Raw genomic sequence first — 716 nt, 5'->3', positions numbered from 1 at the left:
GGGCGCCTGGAGGAGGACATGTCCCCCAGCCCAGCTGCCAGGCCGGGGCGGAGCCCGCAGAGGGTGATGGGGTGATGGGGGTGCCACGGGGGCTGCTGCTCCACCTCTGACTCCCCCTCTCTCCCAGCAGAGGAGGAAGAACCCCCAGGAGGGCCTGTACAACGTGAGTAGAGGGCGCCTGGGCCTTGGAAAGTGGGCGGGAGGAGGGGCTGGAGGGGGTCCTCCAGGCTTCCCCAGGCCCCGCTGCTGCGGGGCCCAGGTGGGCCGGGGCCTCCGGTCAGGCTGGGCCAGCCCCTCTGGGGGGCACGTCCCCAGGGGCTGGAGCCTCCTGGCCTGCACCTCACGGACTGGCCAGCTTCACCATCGCGGGTGGGGTCTGGCGTTGGTGTGGGTCTGCCACGAGGGGACCCGTGCAGGGGTGACGACCTGCTCAACCACATGGTTCCGGGGCCCCTGGTGAGCCTGCGTCGTCCTGCGTGGGTGGCCTTTGGCTAGAACGTCGCCTCTCACCTTCCTGAGCCTCACCGACCTTCCCGGCTCAGGGCCGAGGGCTGGCGCCCAGGGAGAGTCCCAAGGGCTGCGGGAGGGAGGGCTGGAGCGCGTGTTTCTGCCTTAGTCACTGAGCCGTGCCCACTGCCCCTCCAGGCGCTGCAGAGGGAGAAGATGGCAGAGGCCTACAGCGAGATCGGGACGAAAGGCGATGTGAGTGCTGCTCC

General features: G+C 70.1%; 1 protein-coding gene across 1 annotated transcript in view; it reads left to right on the top strand.

Annotated features, from left to right (window-relative positions):
* Positions 1–716, top strand: part of CD247 (CD247 molecule) — an 81,509-nt gene that overhangs the window by 79,333 nt on the left and 1,460 nt on the right. The window contains exons 5-6 of the mRNA XM_014528527.1: positions 131–163; positions 646–702. Of these exons, the coding sequence (XP_014384013.1) occupies positions 131–163; positions 646–702 (90 nt within the window). The remainder of the gene's footprint in view (positions 1–130; positions 164–645; positions 703–716) is intronic.

Source organism: Myotis brandtii, unplaced genomic scaffold (genome assembly GCF_000412655.1).
Source record: "Myotis brandtii unplaced genomic scaffold, ASM41265v1 scaffold64, whole genome shotgun sequence".
Lineage (NCBI taxonomy): Eukaryota > Metazoa > Chordata > Mammalia > Chiroptera > Vespertilionidae > Myotis > Myotis brandtii.
Note: the sequence above shows the minus strand (reverse complement) of the source record. Positions and strands in the feature narration are given on the sequence as shown.